At 42.2% G+C, this 23,827-nt stretch overlaps 1 protein-coding gene across 1 annotated transcript in view; it reads right to left on the minus strand.

The window, feature by feature from the left end:
• Positions 1–23,827, minus strand: part of LOC135522128 (dynein axonemal heavy chain 5-like) — a 75,283-nt gene that overhangs the window by 16,215 nt on the left and 35,241 nt on the right. Inside the window, 16 exon segments of the mRNA XM_064948113.1 lie at positions 129–396; positions 534–687; positions 1,055–1,185; positions 1,653–1,825; positions 2,245–2,443; positions 2,922–3,145; positions 3,490–3,703; positions 3,874–3,996; positions 4,253–4,387; positions 6,769–6,911; positions 8,765–8,969; positions 9,343–9,519; positions 11,099–11,340; positions 12,129–12,275; positions 12,410–12,563; positions 18,006–18,113. Of these exon segments, the coding sequence (XP_064804185.1) occupies positions 129–396; positions 534–687; positions 1,055–1,185; positions 1,653–1,825; positions 2,245–2,443; positions 2,922–3,145; positions 3,490–3,703; positions 3,874–3,996; positions 4,253–4,387; positions 6,769–6,911; positions 8,765–8,969; positions 9,343–9,519; positions 11,099–11,340; positions 12,129–12,275; positions 12,410–12,563; positions 18,006–18,113 (2,797 nt within the window).

Raw genomic sequence — 23,827 nt, forward strand, 5'->3', positions numbered from 1 at the left:
TTAATAGTGATTTGCTTCAATCTCCAAAGTGTGCAGAATACATTTATACTGTATGTGCGCATACAGAGACGAAAACACATGCTTACCCACAAATGGACACCAGCGGACACACACACACACACACACACCTGCGATCAGAGCATCTTTGGGCCAGCGGCTGAACCAGTCCATGGTGCAGCCAGAGATGAGGGCAGGGAACTTCAGGGCTCTGTTCCGGAACTTTTCCCCAACAGGAGAGAAGCAGAGAACCACGTGCAGGTTCTGTCTGACCCTGCTCATAAAGTAGTCATGGAGAATGTCATTGGTCGGTGGTCGCCGAGGAAACTCTCTTTTCATGACTGGTATGAGGTCACTGATGATCTCGTCAATTTCGTCTCGAGCAAACAAGTTTGACACCTGAGAAATCAGCACAATATACAACAACAGTTATCCAAGTTATAATGGAGTGCGATTTTTTTCTCAAACACAGATTGACACAACTTCTTGAAAATGCTCTAATGTTTTACGTGTGTTCATGTGATCAATGTGCTGACCTCCCCAGATGATAACACATTATTCATGTACTCCAGGAAAGACTCGTCCTTGATCTCGTTATCAGTGAAGATGAAGCTGATGCCTTTTCCCTGCTTGCCTGCTGTCCTGTACAGACCCTTCAGATCCTCCATCAGGTTAGCAGTGTTGTACGAACTGAGGACAGAACACAGGGATGTTACAGGTCATAGCGAAGGTGTGAAAATACATATTTTTCACAATGAGTATTTCCTCCACTCCTCCAATGCGTTTCGAGAAGGAGGCGAGGACAGGGGACGTGAGGAATCGAGGAAAGACAAATTGGCAGAGTTACTGTGCACTTGCAGTAATGCAAGCAAAGCTACCATCTACAGGAGGACAACAGAACTGCATGACCACGTTCAATACATTATAAACGCCTGTTACAGCTACAAAGGGACTGTATGAGACCGTGTGTCTGTTCCAATAACCTTCCTAGCAAACGACTTATTATGAAGTAGGAAGTATGTAGTAGTATGCTAGTAAAGACAGGGTGTGTCTGTACCGTGTTAGTGTGATCTGAAAGGTCTTGTATCCGGCGATGAAGGAAGCCAGTTTAGTCAGGCTCTGCTTGCCTGATCCCCCCACTCCTACTAGAAGGGCATTCCCTCTGGGGGTGCGGATGATCCTGGAGATCTAAAGACAGACATGGGGCGGCAGGGTAGCCTAGTGGTTAGAGCATTGGACTAGTACCCGGAAGGTTGCAAGTTCAAATCTCCGAGATGACAAGGTACAAATCTGTCGTTCTGCCCCTGAACAGGCAGTTAACCCACTGTTCCTAGGCCGTCATTGAAAATAAGAATTTGTTCTTAACTGACTTGCCTAGTTAAATATAAAAAAAGATAGGGAGAGATTCCTTCCCTTTCTGTTCTTATATCAAGATATTTGACTCATTGGTGACTGACTTTAAGATAACTAAGCCTTTGAAACATTTCCAATGTGAATGTTTAATAATACTTTTTATGAAGACCCTCTTTGTAATGTGATATAAGCATGTTTATAATACCTTATGATCTATACACAATGCACTATAATTCATGACAAAGGTGGTAATAATTGCTCATAAACACCTATAGGTGAACATGATGACAGTTTCCCTCTACCTTGACAAGGTGTATCATAGCATCTCTGAAGAACACCATGTCCATGCCAGCTCCTCTGATGCTCTCGTTGTACTGGCCAAGGAACATGTTGAGCCTGTCCATCAGGCTCTCAAGCGACTTGATGGGCTCGTACACCTTGGGCATCTCAAAGTCTGTATCCTCTGGCTCCTCACCTGGTGGGAAAAATGGGAGTCATTGTCAATGCCAGATTATTCATTCAAATGATCCAACTCTCTGCTAATGTTGCACGCAGCTAGTTTTTCTTGGTTTGGCAATATTGAAGCACTTTGAATTTAAATAAAACATTTATTTTCTATTTATTATTGTATACTCATGTAATATCATTATAATATAATTACTGTATTTATTCACATAACCTGCAATTCAGCTTTAAACTGCAGTGTCTACAACATAATAATACAGCTAAACACACCGTCTTAGAATGTACTGTTTGAATCAGTACAAGGTAGAAAAATACAGCACATATTTAATATAGACAATATGGGTTCAGAAACTGTAAATGCAGGATCATGGGATAGATACAGTGTATGTATGTGAAGGGGCTATACAGTACCTGGTGCTCTGGCTATACCTGTAGCTTCAGGAGCATCCCTTAGGAAGTCAACAAAGTAGCTGTCTACTCCGAAGTCGACCACAGCCCTCTCTTCCTCTCCTAGCTCCACCTCTATTAGCTTGGCCATGGCCCTGTCGAACCAGGCTACATCTTCTGGCATGGTGAACCGGTCTGAGATCACACGCTTACACTCATGCTTCCACAGCTGAAGCAACACCTTCAGCATACAGGGTCCAAATAAAACAAACTTTATCTCATGGAAATGTTAACTCTACATTCACAGAATGACTGCTGATTAAATGTCAGAATTTCACTGTAACTTAGGACAGAAGATCATTCAGACCTTTGGATCCAGTGAGAAACCTTTTGATATGTATTCCTCTAGTTGTATTGGATTGACTGATTGATTTTTTTATGTTAATGTATTTCAAGAGGAAATTCAGTCACACTTTATTTGAATAGTCCGGATAGTCCATCTGTAGAGCATGTCATTCTACCAACAAACTATCTGTTGATAAGCAGCTGCTTGCTAAGGTTACAGTAAGGGTTAGGTTTAGAATAAGGGTTAGGGTAAGGGTTAAGTTCAGGGTTAGTTGATAGTTGAAATATTACTGATAGTCTGTAGCGCATCTACAGATGGACTATCCAAATAAAGTGTCACCGCAAATTCTCTTTAGAGGTTTTAATGGACTCACAGTAAGAGAGTTGACCAACTCAGCGGTTGGGTTGAGCATGCCCTGCCAGACTCTGGAAAAGTCTCTGAGGTTGAAGATGTAGTGGAACTTGGCCGGAGTGGGCAGCATCTTGACCTTGGTCATTTGCCACAGCCGACGGGTCAGCGGCACCAGCTTGGCCACAGTTCCACGCACCTCTTCTGTGAAGCCTCGCCGGACACAGTAGTGTCCTGTCCCAATGACTCCTGGTCAGGGAAATAAATGAGGTGAGGGGAAAAGGGGTTGACGACATGAAGGTGGGCGAAGCATTGAGGTAAATAAGTTAAAGAAAATAGTGTTTTTATTGATATATATATATATATAATGGTGTAATTATATATGTATTTATAGATATCTAATAGAGTCAAAATTCAAAGCCCAGTGTCAATGGATGAGAAGTAGTATTGGTAACTCAAATTACAGGGTATTCATATATATATTTTTTTTAAATATGCTAGAGGGGGAGAGGAAACCCACACTGATCAAGAAGATAAACCATAGAGTCTCCACACAGATGCAATTCCAGAGTTTTTAAAGGAGCCAAACCCACCAAATATCTTGTCGATGGATGTGTTGGAGGGCAGGGTGCAGTTGAAGATGGAGAACTGCCTCTTCAGTCTCTGTGGGATGTCGTTGCGGCCTCCCCCTGGGTGGATCATCGCTGCCAGGAACTGGATGTCCACTATATTGGTGAACTCCCCCGGCTTCTCCAGATTGAAAAACCCGTTCTGTTCAATCAGCTGGCGGACTATCTCATTGGTGACCTAAAACGGGGTGAGTCAAATTAGGAAATTAGGTAAAAAGGCTGTACATAAGCTGTACACTATCGGATTGCAATTTCATATGGTAAGGTTTCCCAGGCTAACAAATGGGAAAATGGTAATTTTTGGGCTTTCGCTATGGTGATTTAACGAGTGCTGAGTTTGAGTCCGACCTGATCTCCCCATTCGTTGATGACTGGCATGTTGATGTCGTCCACAAAGACTGACATCTTCTTCCCTGCAGGAGGGCCGTAGGTGGTGCCCATCCGCTTGTCCACAAAGCTTTCCACAGTCCGCTGGAAAGAAAGAAAGATTGGGTTGAGTGTTTCATCTTTACAGACAGTGAATTAAAGGAACAAAACACACATTTGAAGTAATGTTACTGTACATAAATGTTGCATAGACCTGAAGTAGTCAGATAAACCTTCTGACAAGTGACTGGAAAACCTTTACATTCATTCACAACTGATCTTAGAAAGTCCTACCCATCTAAAAGTTGAAAAGTTAGAGTAAAGACAGGAAGTGTGTGGTGTTGTTTTGGAGGTGTAATACCTGGAACATGAGTGAAGTTGTGGCGGAGGAGAAGTTGAGACTCTTGGCCATGTGAGTTTCGGGGTCGTACTTTGACATGTATCCCTTGATGATGACGGTCTTGGCTGTGCCTTGCTCTCCGATCAACAACACAGCCTGCGACAAAATGAGCAAGGGATTACTCTTGAGGATCGGACCAAGATCACATGGCTAGGGGATAATTTATCCTCCACATACAAGCCAAATTAACAATAGGTGCACACTCAGAACAAGATTGCTGATATAGGATCATTTTAGATTATAATAAGAATATACAGTAAATTCGGAAAGTATTCAGACCCCTTCACTTGTTCCACATTTTGTTACGTTACAGTCTTATTCTAAAATGGACCCAATACCCCATAAAAACAAAGTAAAAGAGTTTTACATTTTTTGGGGTGAAAATTAATTAAAAATTAAAACTGAAATATTAAATTTACATAAGTATTCAGACTCTTTACTCAGTACTTTATTGAAGCACCTTTGGCAGCGATTACACTCTTGAGTCTTCTTGGGTAGGACGCTACAAGCTTGGCACATGTGTATTTGGGGGGTTTCTCCCATTCTTCTCCGCGAATCCTCTCAAGCTCGATCCTGACTGGTCTCCCAGTCCCTGCCGGTGAAAAACATCCCAACAGCATGATGCTGCAAGCATGCATCACCGTGGAGATGGTGCCAGAGGTCAATCTTGGTTTTATCAGACCAGAAAATCTTGTTTCTCATGTTCTGAGAGTCCTTTAGATGCCTTTTGGCAAACTCCAAGCGGGCTGTCATGTGCCTTTTACTGAAGAGTGGCTTCCATCTGGCCACGCTACCATAAAGACCTGACTGGTGGAGTGCTGCAGAGATGGTTGTCCTTCTGGAAGATTCTCCCATCTCCACAGAGGAACTCTGGAGCTCTGTCAGTGACCATCAGGTTCTTGGTCACCTCCCTGACCAAGGGCCTTCTCCCCTGATTCCTCAGTTTGGCCGGGTGGCCAGCTCTTGGAAGCTCTTTTACATTTAAGAATGATGGAGGCCACTGTGTTCTTGGGGACCTTCAATGCTGTAGCCAATTTCAATGCTGTACCCTTCCCCAGACCTGTGCCTTGACACGATCCTGTCTCTGAGCTCTACGGAAAATTCCTTCGACCTCATGGCTTGGTTTTTGCGGGACCTTATATAAACAGATGTTTGCCTTTCCAAATCATGTCCAATCAATGTAATTTACCACAGATGGACTCCAATCAACTTGTAGAAAAATCTCAAGGATGATAAATGGAAACAAGATGCACTTGAGCTCAATTTTGAGTCTCATAGCAAAAGGTCTGAATACTTATGTAAATAAGGTATTTCTGTTTTATTGTTTTAATACGTTGGTAAAAAATTCTAAAAACCTCTTTTCGCTTTGTCATTATGGGGTATTGTGTGTAGATTGATGAGGAAAACAATAAATGTAATACATTTTAGAATAAGGCTGTAACGTAACAAAATGTGGAAAAAGGTAAGGGGTCTGAATACTTTCTGAATGCACTGTATATACACTACATTACCAAAAGTATGTGGACACCTGCTCATTGAACATTTCATTCCAAAACCATTGGCATTAATATGGATGCAGTGACTTCAGCTACAAGAGCATTAGTGATGTTGGGCGATTTGGCCTGGCATTCCAATTCATCCCAAAGGTGATCGATGGGGTTGAGGTCAGGACTCCATGTAGCCCAATCAAGTTCAACACTGATCTCAACAAACCATTTCTGTATGGTTGCTTTGTGCAAGAGGGCATTGTCATGCTGAAACAGGAAAGAGCCTTCCCCAAACTGTTGCCACAACGTTGGAAGCACAGAATCGTCTAGAATGTCATTGTATACTGTAGCGTTAAGGTTTCCCTTCACTGGAACTAAGGGGCTGAGCCTGAACCATGAAAAACAGCCTCAGACCATAATTCCTCCTCCACCAAACTTTACAGTTGGCACTATGCATTCGGCCAAACCCGGATTAGTGTCCGTCCACTGGCGGCGAGCTTTACACCATTCCAGATGACGCTTGTCTTGTGTTTGGCTGCTCGGCCTTGGAATACCATTTCATGAAGTTCCTGACGAACAGTTATTGTGCTGACATTGCTTCGAGAGGCAGTTTGGAACTCGGTAGTGATTGTTGCAACAGAGGACAGACGATCTTTACGAGCTACACACTTCAGCACGCGGCGGTCCAGTTCTGTGAGCTTGTGGGGCCTACCACTTCGTGGCTGAGCCGTTGTTGCTCCATGTTCACGATTACAGCACTTACAGTTGACCGGGGCAGAAATTTGACGAACTGACTTGTTGGAAAGGTGGCATGCTATGGCGGTGCCACGTTGAAAGTCACTGAGCTCTTCCTTAAGGCCATTTTACTACCAATGTTTGCCCCCCCATAGAAGGGGTGTCCACATACTTTTTTATATATAGTGTACAAAGGGGACTTGATCCTTGATCAGCAATTCTACTCTGAGTCCCTTTGGGAATATGGACACCCACCTTGCCCTGTTTGGCGATGGTCTGGATGAGGAAGTCAGTGCGGACATTGTCTACATTGGGGACCAGGATGGATCCGTACTCTGGGGTGAGGTCTGACGGATAGACGTACTCCTCTACCCGTGTGTTCCAGTGGACCCACTGACCTGCACATACAAGAATAAGTCATTGAAAAACAAATAATACGAGCATCATGAACACCATCCATGATGTCCTCAGCTGGAATTTTCATCATCCATGATGTCTTCAGATGGAAATACTTTAGTTCAGTTGTAAAGAATGACTGTCAAATAGATAAATTACCCTTATTCTGTTCAAAAAGGACAACATTTTTCTGATGATAATACCCACCGGAGGGTGAACATATCATGATAGACTGGTAGCAAGCAGGACTAAGGTAACACCAACATCAGCTGTGCAGGTGAATTTAACGCATATTGATGGTTTAATGAGAGATCTGATGGTGATATTTATAACTGAGCAAGAGCACTGTGAAAGACCAATATGATCTTATGATCTACACTGAACAAAAACAAACACAACATGCAACAATTTCAAAGATGTTCATATAAGGAAATCAGTCATTTGAAATTGATTAATTAACTAATCTATGGATTTCACATGACTGGGAATACAGATATACATATGTTGGTGACAGATATCTTAAAAGAAAAGGGAGGGGTGTGGATCAGAAAAACAGTCCGTATCTGGTGTGAGCAGATGCGGCGTGACATATCTCATTTGCATAGAGTGGATCAGGCTGTCGATTGTGGCCTGTGGAATGTTGTCCCACTCATTTTCAATGGCTGTGCAAAGTTGCTGGATATTGGCAGGAACTGGAAAACACTGTTGTACACATTGATCCAGAGCATCCAAAACATGCTCAATGGTTGACATTGTGAGTATGCAGGCCATGGAAGAACTGGGACATTTTCACTTTCAAGGAATTGTGTACAGATCCTTGCGACATGGGGCAGTGCATTATCATGCTGAAACATGAGGTGATGGCAGCGGACGAATGGCATGACAATGGGCCTCAGGATCTCGTCACAGTATTTCTGTGGATTAAAATTGTCATTGATAAAATGCAATTGTGTTCATTGTCCGTAGCTTATGCCTGTCCATACTATAAGCCCACCGCCACCATGGGGCACTCTGTTCACAACGTTGACATCAGCAAACCGCTCGCCCACACGACGCTATACACGCTGTCTGCCATCTGCTGGTACAGTTGAAACCGGGATTCATCAGTGAAGAGCACACTTCTCCAGCGTACCAGTGGCCACCGATGGTGAGCATTTGAAGTCGGTTACGACGCCGAACTTCAGTCATGTCAAGACCCTGGTGAGGACGGCGAGCACGCAGATGAGCTTCCCTGAGACAATTACTGACAGTTTGTGCAGAAATTCTTCATGAGCTGTCCGAGTGGCTGGTCTCAGACGATCCCGCAGGTGAAGAAGCCGGATGAGGAGGTCCTGGGCTGACGTGGTTACACGTGGTATGCGGTTGCGAGGCCGGTTGGACGTACTGCCAAATTCTCGAAAACGACATTACGGTACAGTATGGTATGAACATTAAATTCTCAGGCAACAGCTCTGAAATTCCTGCAGTCATCATGCCAATTCCACACTCCCTCAAAACTTGAGACATCGGTGGCATTGTGTTGTGTGATAAAACGGTACATTTTAGAGTGGCCTTTTATTGTCCACAGCACAAGGTGCACCTGTGTAAGGATCATGCTGTTAAATCATCTTCTTGGTATGCCACACCTGTCAGGTGGATGGATTATCTTGGCAAATGAGAAATGCTCCCGAACAGACATGTAAACTTAAGCTTTTTGTGCATATGGAACATTTTTGGGATCTTTTATTTCAGCTCATGAAACACTTTACATGTTGTGTTAATTTTTTTGTTCACTGTGTCTTCCATAACAATAAAAAGAGGACTGAGTGTGTGTTGTGAGTTTTTGGAGTCTGTCTACTGAACATGAACCCCTCACCGCCTGTAGTGACATGGTAGTCGAACATGGTGTCCTTGCTGTCTGATGGTATGTCTGGGAGGTCCAGATGGATGTTGTCGTTGCCACGGAGCCAGCTCTCCATCTTCCTCCTGTCTTCCAGCTCCAGTAAAGCTCCGATGCTCCACATGAGAGCAAACACATAGAGACGCTCCACATGCTGCCTGGACAACTCCCCACACTGCTCCTGGAACACAACAACAGTCACTATCAACACAACATACTGTACCAAAGCCTCTCACATCATTAGATCTACTATATTTCCTACTTTGTACTCAAATGAATCAGTCACCTACAGTAAAGGGAAATGGAAATCCACCCTCACATAGATGCAGAGTCCAGAGAGTTACAGTCCAACAGTAATTGAAAAGAGTGCTTAAGGACACACAATGACAGGATTAATTAAATCAGTTAGGCATTAGAACATTCCAATTTGTCTCTATGAGGAATGTGGGGAAATTCACTCCAACAGTATTCATAGAGCTCAGTGATGTATGGATATTATCCCCCTTCTGCAGGGTTTTTAATATGGTTGGGATATGGAGGTTTCGGGTGTCTACCTTGGCAGGGATGAGGCCCTGCAGCATGTTGATGCTCTGCATGATGACGAAGGCCTCCAGCATGTCGATCTTGTACTTCAGACAGTGAACAGTGAACCGGTAGAGCTCTGGGAAGGAAGAGGAGAACAGCTCTTTCAGCACCTCTCCCTCCTGACGGGAACGCTTCTTCAGCCAGCCCTGCATGGGGACAAACACACATGTATACAAGGATACACACATACACAAATATACACACACACAGGCAAAGATATACACAAAGATACACACACAGACAAAGATACACACACAGACAAAGATACACACACAGACAAAGATACACACACAGACAAAGATACACACACAGACAAAGATATCCCTCAACATAACCAAGACCAAGGAGATGATTGTGGACTACAGGAAAAGGTGGACCGAGCACGCTCCCATTCTCATCGACGGGGCTGTAGTGGAGCTGGTTGAGAGCTTCAAGTTCCTTGGTGTCCACATCACCAACAAACTAGAATGGTCCAAACACACCAAGATGGTTGTGAAGAGGGCACGACAAAGCCTATTCCCCCTCAGGAAACTAAAAAGATTTGGCATGGGTCCTGAGATCCTCAAAAGGTTCTATAGCTGCAACATCGAGAGCATCCTGACTGGTTGCATCACTGCCTGGTATGCAACTGCTTGGCCTCCGACCGCAAGGCACTACAGAGGGTAGTGCGTATGGCCCAGTACATCACTGGAGCTAAGCTGCCTGCCATCCAGGAACTCTACACCAGGCGGTGTCAGAGGAAGGCCCTAAAAATGGTCTTTCTTACTACCGCATGGCAAGCGGTACCGGAGTGCCAAGTCTAGGACAAAAAGGCTTCAACAGTTTTTACCCCCAAGCCATAAGACTCCTGAACAGGTAACCAAATGGTTACCTGGACTATTTGCATTGTGTGCCCCCCCAACCCCTCTTTTATGCTGCTGCTCCTCTCTGTTCATCATATAGGCATAGTCACTTTAACTATACATTCATGTACATACTACCTCAATTGGCCCGGCCAACCAGTGCTCCCGCACATTGGCTAACCGGGCTATCTGCATTGTGTCCCGCCACCCACCATCCGCCAACCCCTTTTACACTACTGCTACTCTCTGTTCATCATATATGCATAGTCACTTTAACCATATCTACATGTACATTCTACCTCAATCAGCCTGACTAACAGGTGCCTGTATATGGCCTCGCTACTCTTATAGCCTCGCTACTGTCTTTTTACTGTTGTTTTTATTTCTTTAATTACCTATTGTTCATCTAATACCTTTTTTGCACTATTGCTTAGAGCCCGTAAGTAAGCATTTCCCTGTAAAGTCTACACCTGTTGTATTCGGTGCACGTGACAAATAAACTTTGATTTGATACACACATACACAGAAAAAGATACACACATATACACACACACCGACAAGGATACACACACACACACACAAAAATACACACACAGACAAAGATACACACATATACACACACATACAAGGATACACATATACACAAATACATACACACCGACAAGGATACACACACACACACACACACACACACACACACAAATATACACACACAGACAAAGATACACACATATACACACACACAGACAAAGATGCACACATACACAAATATACACACACAGACACATAGACAAAGATGCACACACGCAAGCATGCACGGATGTACGCACACACACACAGTTTTATGCACTGATAAAGAGTGAGCGAAGGTACCTGTGCCCACCTCCAGAATGGGGCTCCAGTCGAGCACAGAAGAGCTCATGAACACCATTCCGTTACGAGACACGGTGGCAGGCGAGGCGTTGTCGATGTTGTGGGGCTCAAACACGATCTTGCAGTTGGGAGCCATGGGGATCCTGTCTCCATTGGCCAGGGTCAGAGTCCTGTTGTCATCCAGTACAGAGTTGAGGTTCTCTATCCAGATAGCATCTACTGGTCCATCTAGTACTATCCAGATGTGCTCCCCTGCAGAGGAGTGAGACATTAGAACCAGTCTGCTTATTAAACTAATCAAAATCAACTATGGAGGTCAGAGCATATTAGAATATCACTTTTAGTAAAACTATAGGGAAATGATAGGGAAATTAATAGAAAGATATGAGAATATTGGTCTACCCCTTTGTTCTACATGAATTTCATAGAGACTATATGGTATGCACTGTATGTGGGTTCATGCTCTAACATGTCTAATGCTTGAGTAAACATGCATGTGTTGTCTCTACCTTCTTGCCCTTTGTGCTGTTGTCTACGCCGAATAATGTTTGTACCATGTTTGGTGCTGCTACCATGTTGTGCTGCAGGGATGTTGTGTTGGTATCATGTTGTTGTCATGTGTTGCTACCATGCTATGTTGTTGTCTTAGGTCTCTTTATGTAGTGGTGTCTCTCTTGTCATGATGTGTGTTTTCTCATATATATTTATATATATATATATATATTTTTTTTTACATCCCAGCCCCTGTCCCGCAGGAGGCCCTTTGCCTTTTGGTAGGCCGTCATTGTAAATAAGAATTTGTTCTTAACCGACTTGCCTAGTTAAATAAAAAAATACATGTGTAAAGCAAGGACCGTATAAGTCCAGGGTATTTCTTTCAAGTTTTAATGTCACATGCACAAGCACAGTGAAATGCCTTTCTCGCAAACGCAAAACCCAACAATGCAATAATAATCAATAACAATGTATTACTCACAATAACAAGGCAGAACAAAAACACACAATATATAAAAATATGAAATAAGAGGTGTCCGTCTCACCTTTCTTGGCTCTCAGGGTCTTCCTCCACAGGGTAGAGAAGATGCCGTCAGTCCAGTCATTGGTAGCTACATCTAGACGGCCAAACATCTGAGGGGCGGTGATTGCTTTGGGGTTCATACGCATCTCTCTGTGCGGCTGGCCGCAGTCTGTGGGTGCAAACACACACACACACACACACACACACACATTCACTTAACACAACTTTTAGTTAAGTATGACTGCCATGGGGAAGTAAATAAAGGTCAAATAAGTCCAGTGTTTTGATGGGGATGTTTATCACCTGTCATGGCTCTCATCAGGGTGTGAATGCAGGTGGTTTTTCCTGCTCCGCTGGGTCCCAGGGCCATCATGCCATGGCGGACCCTCTGGGTCTCAAACAGCTGAATCACCTTCAGCTTCCATGGAGGGTGGCTGATCAGACCTGCCTCCGCCACCTACAGTATAGAGTACAATGGAAGAGAATGAGGTGAAGTCTTCATGTTATGAGACCAGACTCCTCCACCTACAGTATAGAGTACAATGGAAGAGAATGAGGTGAAGTCTTCATGTTATGAGACCAGACTCCTCCACCTACAGTATAGAGTACAATGGAAGAGAATGAGGTGAAGTCTTGAGACCAGACTCCTCCACCTACAGTATGGAGTACAATGGAAGAGAATGAGGTGAAGTCTTCATGTTATGAGACCAGACTCCTCCACCTACAGTATGGAGAACAATGGAAGACAGTGAGGTGAACTCTTCATGTTATGAGACCAGACTCCTCCACCTACAGTATGGAGAACAATGGAAGGCAGTGAGGTGAACTCTTCATGTTATGAGACCAGACTCCTCCACCTACAGTATGGAGAACAATGGAAGACAGTGAGGTGAACTCTTCATGTTATGAGACCAAACTCCTCCACCTACAGTATGGAGAACAATGGAAGAGAATGAGGTGAACTCTTCATGTTATGAGACCAGACTCCTCCACCTACAGTATAGAGTACAATGGAAGAGAATGAGGTGAACAGTATGGAGAACAATGGAAGACAGTGAGGTGAACTCTTCATGTTATGAGACCAGACTCCTCCACCTACAGTATGGAGAACAATGGAAGAGAATGAGGTGAACTCTTCATGTTATGAGACCAGACTCATGTTATGAGACCAGACTCCTCCACCTACAGTATGGAGAACAATGGAAGAGAATGAGGTGAACTCTTCATGTTATGAGACCAGACTCCTCCACCAATGGAACAGTATGGAGAACAATGGAAGACAGTGAGGTGAACTCTTCATGTTATGAGACCAGACTCCTCCACCTACAGTATGGAGAACAATGGAAGACAGTGAGGTGAACTCTTCATGTTATGATACCAGACTCCTCCACCTACAGTATGGAGAACAATGGAAGACAGTGAGGTGAACATGTTATGAGACCAGACTTCCACCTACAGTATGAACAATATGAGACTTCATGTTATGAGAGACTCCTCCACCTACAGTATGGAGAACAATGGAAGACAGTGAGGTGAACTCTTCATGTTATGAGACCAGACTCCTCCACCTACAGTATGGAGAACAATGGAAGAGAGTGAGGTGAACTCTTCATGTTAATACAAATAAATCATTACCTCACATTTAGATCGAAAAAAGGTTTTATGCTACTATGGTATTAAGGCTAATACCAAGACAGATTCATCCCTTAAACTCGGTATCATACTGTGGGGGTGGCATGTAGCCTTGCGCGTAAGAGCGTTGGGCCAGTAACCAAAAGTTTGCTGGTTTAAATCCCTGAGGTGATGAGGTAAAAAAACATGTTGATGTGCACTTGAACAAGGCATTGCTCATGTAAGTCGCCCTGGATGAGAGCATCTGCTAAATTACTCAAATGTACTGTAGGGAATCAGAGATGGGTGGTGAGGAGAGAACCAGTGTAAGGAGAGAAACTACATTTAGATAGGCTTCAGAGTCAAAAACATGAGCTGGGTGTGCAAAATTATTTTGTGTGGAGGTGCTGACTAACGGCGAATTAACCTTTTTTAATTTTTTAATTTGACCTTTATTTAACCAGGTAGGCTAGTTGAGAACAAGTTCTCATTTACAACTGCGACCTGGCCAAGATAAAGCATAGCAGTGTGAACAGACAACAACACAGTTACACATGGAGTAAACAATAAAAAAGTCAATAACACAGTAGAAAAAAAGGAAAAAAAGAGTCTATATACATTGTGTGCAAAAGGCATGAGGAGGTAGGCCAATAATTACAATTGAGCAGATTAACACTGGAGTGATAAATGATCAGATGGTCATGTACAGGTAGAGATACTGGTGTGCAAAAGAGCAGAAAAGTAAATAAATAAAAACAGTATGGGGATGAGGTAGGTAAATTGGGTGGGCTATTTACCGATAGACTATGTACAGTTGCAGCAATCGGTTAGCTGCTCAGATAGCAGATGTTTAAAGTTGGTGAGAGAGATAAAAGTCCCCAACTTCAGCAATTTTTGCAATTCGTTCCAGTCACAGGCAGCAGAGAACTGGAAGGAAAGGCGGCCAAATGAGATGTTGGCATTAGGGATGATCAGTGAGATACACCTGCTGGAGCGCGTGAACTGAGATAAGGCGGAGCTTTACCTAGCATGGACTTGTAGATGACCTGGAGCCAGTGGGTCTGGCGACGAATATGAAGCGAGGACCAGCCTACTAGAGCATACAGGTCGCAGTGGTGGGTGGTATAAGGTGCTTTAGTAACAAAACGGATGGCACTGTGATAAACTGCATCCAGTTTGCTGAGTAGAGTATTGGAAGCTATTTTGTAGATGACATTGCCGAAGTCGAGGATCGGTAGGATAGTCAGTTTTACTAGGGTAAGTTTGGCGGCGTGAGTGAAGGAGGCTTTGTTGCGGAATAGAAAGCCGACTCTAGATTTTATTTTAGATTGGAGATGTTTGATATGAGTCTGGAAGGAGAGTTTACAGTCTAGCCAGACACCTAGGTACTTATAGATGTCCACATATTCTAGGTCGGAACCATCCAGGGTGGTGATGCTAGTCGGGCGTGCGGGTGCAGGCAGCGAACGGTTGAAAAGCATGCATTTGGTTTTACTAGCGTTTAAGAGCAGTTGAAGGCCACAAAAGGAGTGTTGTATGGCATTGAAGCTCGTTTGGAGGTTAGATAGCACAGTGTCCAAGGAAGGGCCAGAAGTATACAGAATGGTGTCGTCTGCATAGAGGTGAATCAGGGAATCGCCCGCAGCAAGAGCAACATCATTGATATATACAGAGAAAAGAGTCGGCCCGAGAATTGAACTCTGTGGCACCCCCATAGAGACTGCCAGAGGACCGGACAAAATGCCCTCCGATTTGACACACTGAACTCTGTCTGTAAAGTAGTTGGTGATCCATGCAAGGCAGTCATTAGAAAAACCGAGGCTACTGAGTCTGCTGATAAGAATATGGTGATTGACAGAGTCAAAAGCCTTGGCCAGGTCGATGAAGACGGCTGCACAGTACTGTCTTTTATCGATAGCGGTTATGATATTGTTTAGTACCTTGAGCGTGGCTGAGGTGCACCCGTGACCGGCTCGGAAACCAGATTGCACAGCGGAGAAGGTACGGTGGGATTCGAGATGGTCAGTGATCTGTTTGTTGACTAGGCTTTCGAAGACCTTAGTTAGGCAGGGCAGGATGGATATAGGTCTGTAACAGTGTGGGTCCAGGGTTTCTCCCCCTTTGAAGAGGGGGATGACTGCGGCAGCTTTCCAATCCTTGGGGATCTCAGACAATATGAAAGAGAGGTTGAACAGGCTGGTAATAGGGGTTGCGACAATGGCGGCGGATAGTTTCAGAGATAGAGGGTCCAGATTGTCAAGACCAGCTGATTTGTATGGGTCCAGGTTTTGCAGCTCTTTCAGAACATCTGCTATCTGGATTTGGGTAAAGGAGAAGCTGGGGAGGCTTGGGCGAGTAGCTGCGGGGGGGGGGCGGAGCTGTTGGCCGAGGTTGGAGTAGCCAGGAGGAAGACATGGCCAGCCATTGAGAAATGCTTGTTGAAGTTTTCGATTAGCATGGATTTATCAGTGGTGACCGTGTTACCTAGCCTCAGTGCAGTGGGCAGCTGGGAGGAGGTGCTCTTGTTCTCCATGGACTTTACAGTGTCCCAGAACTTTTTGGAGTTAGAGCTACAGGATGAAAATTTCTGCTTGAAAAAGCTGGCCTTTGCTTTCCTGACTGACTGCGTGTATTGGTTCCTGACTTCCCTGAACAGTTGCATATCGCGGGGACTATTCGATGCTATTGCAGTCCGCCACAGGATGTTTTTGTGCTGGTCGAGGGCAGTCAGGTCTGGAGAGAACCAAGGGCTATATCTGTTCTTAGTTCTGCATTTTTTGAACAGAGCATGCTTTTCTAAGATGGTGAGGAAGTTACTTTTAAAGAATGACCAGGCATCCTCAACTGACGAGATGAGGTCAATATCCTTCCAGGATACCCGGGCCAGGTCGATTAGAAAGGCCTGCTCGCAGAAGTGTTTTAGGGAGCGTTTGACAGTGATGAGGGGTGGTCGTTTGACTGCGGGCCCATAGCGGATACAGGCAATGAGGCAGTGATCGCTGAGATCCTGATTGAAGACAGCGGAGGTGTATTTGAAGGGCCAGTTGGTCAGGATAACATCTATGAGGGTGCCCTTGTTTACAGATTTAGGGTTGTACCTGGTGGGTTCCTTGATGATTTGTGTGAGATTGAGGGCATCTAGCTTAGATTGTAGGACTGCCGGGGTGTTAAGCATATCCCAGTTTAAGTCACCTAACAGAACAAACTCTGAAGCTAGATGGGGGCGATCAATTCACAAATGGTGTCCAGGGCACAGCTGGGAGCTGAGGGGGGTCGGTAGCAGGCGGCAACAGTGAGAGACTTATTTCTGGAGAGAGTCATTTTAAAAATTAGTAGTTCGAACTGTTTGGGTATGGACCTGGAAAGTATGATATTACTTTGCAGGCTATCTCTGCAGTAGACTGCAACTCCGCCCCATTTGGCAGTTCTATCTTGACGGAAAATGTTATAGTTGGGTATGGAAATCTCAGAATTTTTGGTGGCCTTCCTAAGCCAGGATTCAGACACGGCAAGGACATCAGGTTGGCAGAGTATGCTAAAGCAGTGAGTAAAACAAACTTAGGGAGGAGGCTTCTGATGTTGACATGCATGAAACCAAGGCTTTTTCGATCACCGAAGTCAACAAATGAGGGTGCCTGGGGACATGCAGGGCCTGGGTTTACCAGAACAAAGGAGGAGTAGGATGAGGGTGCGGCTAAAGGCTTTCAAAACTGGTCGCCTAGAGCGTTGGGAACAAGGAATAAAAGGAGCAGATTTTTGGGCATGGTAGAATAGATTCAGGGCATAAAGTGCAGACAGGGGTATGGTGGGGTGCGGGTACAGCGGAGGTAAGTCCAGGCACTGGGTGATGATAAGAGAGGTTGGATCTCTGGACCATCTGGGTGTAATGGGTAAGGTCACCACATGTGTGGGAGGTGGGACAAAGGAGGCATCAGAGGTATGAAGAGTGGAACTAGGGGCTCCATTGTAAACTAAAACAATGATACTAACCTAACAACAGTATACAAGGCATATTGATATTTGAGAGAGACATACAGCAAGGCATAAAGTAATCGCAGGTGTTGATTGGGAGAGCTAGCTAAAACAACAGCTGAGACAACAACAGCTAATCAGCTAACACAACAACAGCAACCTTAAACTATCAAAATAAAGAGAATCGCACACTCCATATATAAACTCCCAGTAATTTATTGGGTCAATTATTTTTATAGTTGATAGACTTCAGAGTAACAGGGAGAATTTTCAAACTTAATGTAATGGGATTATGTTATATAAAATGTTCTCTCACCTGTTTGTCGATAGCTGTCTCCAGCTCTGAGAAGCCTGCTTTATCCAGCTGGATCCCAGGGAAGAGGTCCTCTATCAGGCTGAGGAACAACGGCTCATCTTCATCTATCTGTCAACACATATAGCATTATGTTAGTGAAGTCCGTATTTTGTCACACACATATCATATAGTATTATGTCAGTGAAGTTAGCATTATGTCACACACATATATTATTATGTCAGTGAAGTCCGTATTATGTCACACACATAGTATTATGTCAGTGAAGTCCGTATTATGTCACACACATATAGTATTATGTCAGTGAAGTCAGAATTACGTCACACACATATAGTATTATGTCAGTGAAGTCCGTATTATGTCACACATATCATATAGTATTATGTCAGTGAAGTCCGTATTATGTCACACACATATAGTATTATGTCAGTGAAGTTGTCATGTCTTATTAGGTTACCTTCTCTTTCTCTCCTTCTCCAGCTGTTCCTCATCTCCTCTAACTACCTCGTTCACCCTTTCCCCACCTGTTCCCTTTTTTCCCTTTGATTAGGTCTCTATTTCTCTCTCTGTTCCTGCTACTTTCGGTGTCAGATTCTCATTTGAGTTTCTCATGCCAGAAGCAAGCTATCGTCTCGTTTGCTTCATCCTTGTCCTATCCTGTCGGAATCTGCCTGGCAGGTGCATCCTGTACACTACTAACTGTCTTTCGTTTGCACTGTGTCCAGTTCATCTGATGCTACGTGAGATCAGGTACCACTGTTCCTCTATGACCGGCGCCTACCCAGAGAGACCTGCAGCCTGTCGCCGCTAACCCAGCTATTCTCCTCTGCTGCTAAGAAGGGGACTCTCTTGTTATTTATCAGAGGGACTTTATGTTTCATTTGTCGCCCTCTCTGCGGGTTGTCAATTTTGCCATTATCAACGTCTGAAGAGGATCTATGTCTTACCTGTGTTCTCATTAAAGAACTCTGTTTTTGTTAAACCGCTTTTGGGTCTTCACTCAAGTGCACAACAGAAGTCCGTATTATGTCACACACATATCATATAGTATTATGTCAGTGAAGTCCGTATTATGTCACACACATAGTATTATGTCAGTGAAGTCCGTATTATGTCACACACATATAGTATTATGTCAGTGAAGTCCGTATTATGTCACACACATATCATATAGTATTATGTCAGTGAAGTCCGTATTATGTCACACACATAGTATTATGTCAGTGAAGTCCGTATTATGTCACACACATAGTATTATGTCAGTGAAGTCCGTATTATGTCACACACATATAGTATGTCAGTGAAGTCCGTATTATGTCGCACACATTTAGTATTATGTTGGTGAAGTCCGTATTATGTCACACACATATAGTATTATGTCAGTGAAGTCCGTATTATGTCACACACATAGTATTATGTCAGTGAAGTCCGTATTATGTCACACACATATAGTATGTCAGTGAAGTCCGTATTATGTCACACACATAGTATTATGTCAGTGAAGTCCGTATTATGTCACACACATAGTATTATGTCAGTGAAGTCGGTATTATGTCACACACATAGTATTATGTCAGTGAAGTTAGTATTATGTCACACACATATAGTATTATGTCAGTGAAGTCCGTATTATGTCACACACATATAGTATTATGTCAGTGAAGTCGGTATTATGTCACACACATAGTATTATGTCAGTGAAGTTAGTATTATGTCACACACATATAGTATTATGTCAGTGAAGTCCGTTTTATGTCACACACATAGTATTATGTCAGTGAAGTCGGTATTATGTCACACACATAGTATTATGTCAGTGAAGTCAGTACTATGTCACACACATATAGTATTATGTCAGTGAAGTCCGTATTATGTCACACACATATCATATAGTATTATGTCAGTGAAGTCCGTATTATGTCACACACATAGTATTATGTCAGTGAAGTCCGTATTATGTCACACACATATAGTATTATGTCAGTGAAGTCCGTATTATGTCACACACATATAGTATTATGTCAGTGAAGTCCGTATTATGTCACACACATATCATATAGTATTATGTCAGTGAAGTCCGTATTATGTCACACACATAGTATTATGTCAGTGAAGTCCGTATTATGTCACACACATATTATTATGTCAGTGAAGTCCGTATTATGTCACACACATATAGTATTATGTCAGTGAAGTCCGTATTATGTCGCACACATATAGTATTATGTCAGTGAAGTCCGTATTATGTCACACACACATATTATTATGTCAGTGAAGTCCGTATTATGTCACACACATAGCATTATGTCAGTGAAGTCCATTAGTTATGTCACACACATATAGTATGTCAGTGAAGTCCGTATTATGTCACACACATAGTATTATGTCAGTGAAGTCCGTATTATGTCACACACATATCATGTAGTATTATGTCAGTGAAGTCCGTATTATGTCACACACATATCATATAGTATTATGTCAGTGAAGTCCGTATTATGTCACACACATATAGTATTATGTCAGTGAAGTTGGTATTATGTCACACACATAGTATTATGTCAGTGAAGTTAGTATTATGTCACACACATATAGTATTATGTCAGTGAAGTCCGTATTATGTCACACACATATCATATAGTATTATGTCAGTGAAGTCCGTATTATGTCACACACATATCATATAGTATTATGTCAGTGAAGTCCGTATTATGTCACACACATATCATATAGTATTATGTCAGTGAAGTCGGTATTATGTCACACACATAGTATTATGTCAGTGAAGTCCGTATTATGTCACACACATAGTATTACGTCAGTGAAGTCCGTATTATGTCACAGACATATAGTATTATGTCAGTGAAGTCCGTATTATGTCGCACACATATAGTATTATGTCAGTGAAGTCTGTATTATGTGACACACATATAGTATTATGTCAGTGAAGTCCGTATTATGTCACACACATAGTATTATGTCAGTGAAGTCCGTATTATGTCACACACATATAGTATGTCAGTGAAGTCCGTATTATGTCGCACACATTTAGTATTATGTCAGTGAAGTCCGTATTATGTCACACACATATAGTATTATGTCAGTGAAGTCCGTATTATGTCACACACATAGTATTATGTCAGTGAAGTCCGTATTATGTCACACACATATAGTATGTCAGTGAAGTCCGTATTATGTCACACACATAGTATTATGTCAGTGAAGTCCGTATTATGTCACACACATAGTATTATGTCAGTGAAGTCGGTATTATGTCACACACATAGTATTATGTCAGTGAAGTTAGTATTATGTCACACACATATAGTATTATGTCAGTGAAGTCCGTATTATGTCACACACATATAGTATTATGTCAGTGAAGTCGGTATTATGTCACACACATAGTATTATGTCAGTGAAGTTAGTATTATGTCACACACATATAGTATTATGTCAGTGAAGTCCGTTTTATGTCACACACATAGTATTATGTCAGTGAAGTCGGTATTATGTCACACACATAGTATTATGTCAGTGAAGTCAGTACTATGTCACACACATATAGTATTATGTCAGTGAAGTCCGTATTATGTCACACACATATCATATAGTATTATGTCAGTGAAGTCCGTATTATGTCACACACATAGTATTATGTCAGTGAAGTCCGTATTATGTCACACACATATAGTATTATGTCAGTGAAGTCCGTATTATGTCACACACATATAGTATTATGTCAGTGAAGTCCGTATTATGTCACACACATATCATATAGTATTATGTCAGTGAAGTCCGTATTATGTCACACACATAGTATTATGTCAGTGAAGTCCGTATTATGTCACACACATATCATATAGTATTATGTCAGTGAAGTCCGTATTATGTCACACACATAGTATTATGTCAGTGAAGTCCGTATTATGTCACACACATATTATTATGTCAGTGAAGTCCGTATTATGTCACACACATATAGTATTATGTCAGTGAAGTCACACACACATATAGTATTATGTCAGTGAAGTCCGTATTATGTCACACACATATAGTATTATGTCAGTGAAGTCCGTATTATGTCACACACATAGCATTATGTCACATAGTCACACACATATTATGTCAGTGAAGTCCGTATTATGTCACACACATAGTATTATGTCAGTGAAGTCCGTATTATGTCACACACATATCATATAGTATTATGTCAGTGAAGTCCGTATTATGTCACACACATAGTATTATGTCAGTGAAGTCCGTATTATGTCACACACATAGTATTATGTCAGTGAATGTCACAGACATATAGTATTATGTCAGTGAAGTCCGTATTACACACATATAGTATTATGTCAGTGAAGTCTGTATTATGTGACACACATATAGTATTATGTCAGTGAAGTCCGTATTATGTCACACACATAGTATTATGTCAGTGAAGTCCGTATTATGTCACACACATATAGTATGTCAGTGAAGTCCGTATTATGTCACACACATAGTATTATGTCAGTGAAGTCCGTATTATGTCACACACATATAGTATTATGTCAGTGAAGTCCGTATTATGTCACACACATATAGTATTATGTCAGTGAAGTCCGTATTATGTCACACACATATAGTATTATGTCAGTGAAGTCCGTATTATGTCACACACATATCATATAGTATTATGTCAGTGAAGTCCGTATTATGTCACACACATAGTATTATGTCAGTGAAGTCCGTATTATGTCACACACATAGTATTATGTCAGTGAAGTCCGTATTATGTCACACACATATTATTATGTCAGTGAAGTCCGTATTATGTCACACACATATAGTATTATGTCAGTGAAGTCCGTATTATGTCGCACACATATAGTATTATGTCAGTGAAGTCCGTATTATGTCACACACATATAGTATTATGTCAGTGAAGTCCGTATTATGTCACACACATAGCATTATGTCAGTGAAGTCCGTATTATGTCACACACATATAGTATGTCAGTGAAGTCCATATTATGTCACACACATAGTATTATGTCAGTGAAGTCCGTATTATGTCACACACATATCATATAGTATTATGTCAGTGAAGTCCGTATTATGTCACACACATATCATATAGTATTATGTCAGTGAAGTCCGTATTATGTCACACATATAGTATTATGTCAGTGAAGTTGGTATTATGTCACACACATAGTATTATGTCAGTGAAGTCCGTATTATGTCACAGACATATAGTATTATGTCAGTGAAGTCCGTATTATGTCGCACACATATAGTATTATGTCAGTGAAGTCTGTATTATGTGACACACATATAGTATTATGTCAGTGAAGTCCGTATTATGTCACACACATAGTATTATGTCAGTGAAGTCCGTATTATGTCACACACATATAGTATGTCAGTGAAGTCCGTATTATGTCACACACATAGTATTATGTCAGTGAAGTCCGTATTATGTCACACACATATAGTATTATGTCAGTGAAGTCCGTATTATGTCACACACATATAGTATTATGTCAGTGAAGTCCGTATTATGTCACACACATATAGTATTATGTCAGTGAAGTCCGTATTATGTCACACACATATCATATAGTATTATGTCAGTGAAGTCCGTATTATGTCACACACATAGTATTATGTCAGTGAAGTCCGTATTATGTCACACACATATAGTATGTCAGTGAAGTCCGTATTATGTCGCACACATTTAGTATTATGTCAGTGAAGTCCGTATTATGTCACACACATATAGTATTATGTCAGTGAAGTCCGTATTATGTCGCACACATATAGTATTATGTCAGTGAAG

This window comes from Oncorhynchus masou, chromosome 30, assembly GCF_036934945.1.
Source record: "Oncorhynchus masou masou isolate Uvic2021 chromosome 30, UVic_Omas_1.1, whole genome shotgun sequence".
NCBI classification, from domain to species: domain Eukaryota; kingdom Metazoa; phylum Chordata; class Actinopteri; order Salmoniformes; family Salmonidae; genus Oncorhynchus; species Oncorhynchus masou.